The 2096-nt window shown below is 43.6% G+C and overlaps 1 protein-coding gene across 1 annotated transcript; it reads left to right on the top strand.

Annotated features, from left to right (window-relative positions):
- The first annotated feature begins 295 nt into the window (after nt 1–295).
- On the top strand, nt 296–1823 carry LOC133870629 (probable sarcosine oxidase). Its single transcript, XM_062307793.1, has one exon. The coding sequence runs from the start codon at nt 365–367 to the stop codon at nt 1697–1699; it is 1335 nt and encodes a 444-aa protein (XP_062163777.1). The 5' UTR covers nt 296–364; the 3' UTR covers nt 1700–1823.
- The last annotated feature ends 273 nt before the right edge of the window (nt 1824–2096 follow it).

The raw sequence follows: 2096 nt of genomic DNA, 5'->3' as shown, positions 1-2096 counted from the left end.
TACCTTTAAACGTGGCAAAGCTTTCATAGATAGATACGTTAAAAAAAACAAGAAAAACGGCTAGAGAAAAGAGAATGGCAAGTCAGTGAAGTCACATCAAGCATACCGTGTTAAATAAATATTGCCCACTAATTTATTAAGATTAATTATTATTATTATTATTATTTTTTTTGAAAAAAGTAAGATTAATAAATTAATATTCTTATAGTATAATAGTATAATATTACTTCAACTTGATTTAACAAAAAAGACAATAATGATCGATATAGCATTTATTATGTTTCGTATCCACGTGAATCTGCTCTCTTTGGCCTACCAGCGGTGCTCATTTGGCCAACAATAAATGAAGAGATGAGAAAGAACCATGGATGGCAAGGGCGAAATTTTCCACCTTTTGTTAGTGCTTTTTCAGGAGATTCCCTCGTTAAAACCCATGGGAACCCAAGTGGAAAGTCTGTCCTTGATCGCGAGAGGGAGAAAAAGAGAAAAAAGAGAAATGGCACTCTCAGGCGAAGAATTTGACGTGATTGTGGTGGGCGCAGGAATTATGGGAAGCTCCACCGCCTACGAAGTGGCCAAAAGGGGTCAAAAAACCCTCTTACTCGAGCAATTTGATTTCTTGCACCAGCGGGGCTCCTCTCACGGCGAGTCTCGCACCATACGAGCAACCTATCCGGAGGATTACTACTTTCCAATGGTCATCGAATCATACAAACTCTGGCAGGAGGCCGAATCTCAAATTGGCTACAAGGTCTACTTTAAGGCTGGACATCTCGACATGGGCGACTCCCACGACAAGAGCATGCGTGGCATCATAAACACCTGCCGCAAACACTCAGTCTCGCATGAAGTTCTTGATCGCCGGCAACTTGCCGACAAGTTTTCCGGAAGGTTCGATATCCCGGAGGATTGGATTGCTGTGTTTACCGAGTATGGCGGAGTGATAAAGCCTACCAAGGCAGTGTCCATGTTCCAAGCCTTGGCGTTTCAAAAGGGCGCTGTTTTAAGGGATTGCATGGAAGTGAAAGATATTAAAAAAGAGGGTGTCAAAGGGGGCGTATGGGTTTACACCGGTAATGGTGAAAAGTTTTGGGGTAAAAAATGTGTGGTAACAGTTGGGGCTTGGACGAGAAAGTTGGTTAAAACGGTAGTTGGAATTCAACTGCCTATACAACCCTTGGAGACTGCAGTGTGTTACTGGAGGATTAAGAAGGGAAATGAAGAAAAGTATGTGATCGGAGGGGATTTTCCGACGTTTGCATGCTACGGTGACCCATATGTATACGGCACGCCGTCGTTGGAGTATCCGGGGTTGATAAAGATGGCAGTGCATGGGGGGCGTCCGTGTGACGAGGACAAGAGGCCATGGGGGCCAGGAACGGCGTTGGAGTCTTTGAAACAATCGGTTGAGGAGAGGCTATCAGGGATGGTTGATTCCGGGGCGCCTGTGGCCACGCAATTGTGCATGTATTCGATGACACCCGATGAGGATTTTGTAATTGATTTCTTGGGCGGGGAGTTTGGGAAGGATGTTGTGATGGGAGGTGGGTTTTCCGGGCATGGGTTCAAGATGGGGCCGGTGGTGGGGAGGATACTAGCTGACCTTGTGCTTACTGGGGAGGCAAAAGGGGTGGAGCTAAAACACTTCAGGATCGGAAGGTTTGAGGAGAATCCTCAAGGGAATGTCAAAGATTTTTAAGATCCAAGCCTCTACTGCACTATTCATCCTCACAGATATATTCAATAAAAACCCGTTTCCATGTGTAACAAAAACTATGGTCACATTTTGTGGCCGTTGAAGTCTTATCTTTATTATGCTGCAACTCTTATCTTCTCTCTGCAATCTCTCTCTCTCTCTCTCTCACATGCACACGCGCATGCAAAAGAACAGACGTTAATCTGCTTACCATGGCCGGCGCTCCTTTTACCAAAATGCCACTAATTTTCCTAAAAAAAATGCATAATTAATTGTTTGTGCAGTGCGGCACTCAAAGATTGCAAGGTTCTTCCGGTGCTACGTACTCCATTAAAACTTTCTTAATTAATTTACTAACAATTTGAGAAAAAATTAATTGCTAGAAATCTCAATTTGTTAA

The sequence above is a fragment of the Alnus glutinosa genome, chromosome 6 (assembly GCF_958979055.1).
Source record: "Alnus glutinosa chromosome 6, dhAlnGlut1.1, whole genome shotgun sequence".
In the NCBI taxonomy this organism is placed as follows: Eukaryota; Viridiplantae; Streptophyta; class Magnoliopsida; order Fagales; family Betulaceae; genus Alnus; species Alnus glutinosa.
Note: the sequence above shows the minus strand (reverse complement) of the source record. Positions and strands in the feature narration are given on the sequence as shown.

Excerpts from the sequence above, each read along its gene's own strand:
- LOC133870629 (XM_062307793.1), top strand. The coding sequence starts at position 365 with ATGGATGGCAAGGGCGAAATTTTCCACCTTTTGTTAGTGCTTTTTCAG.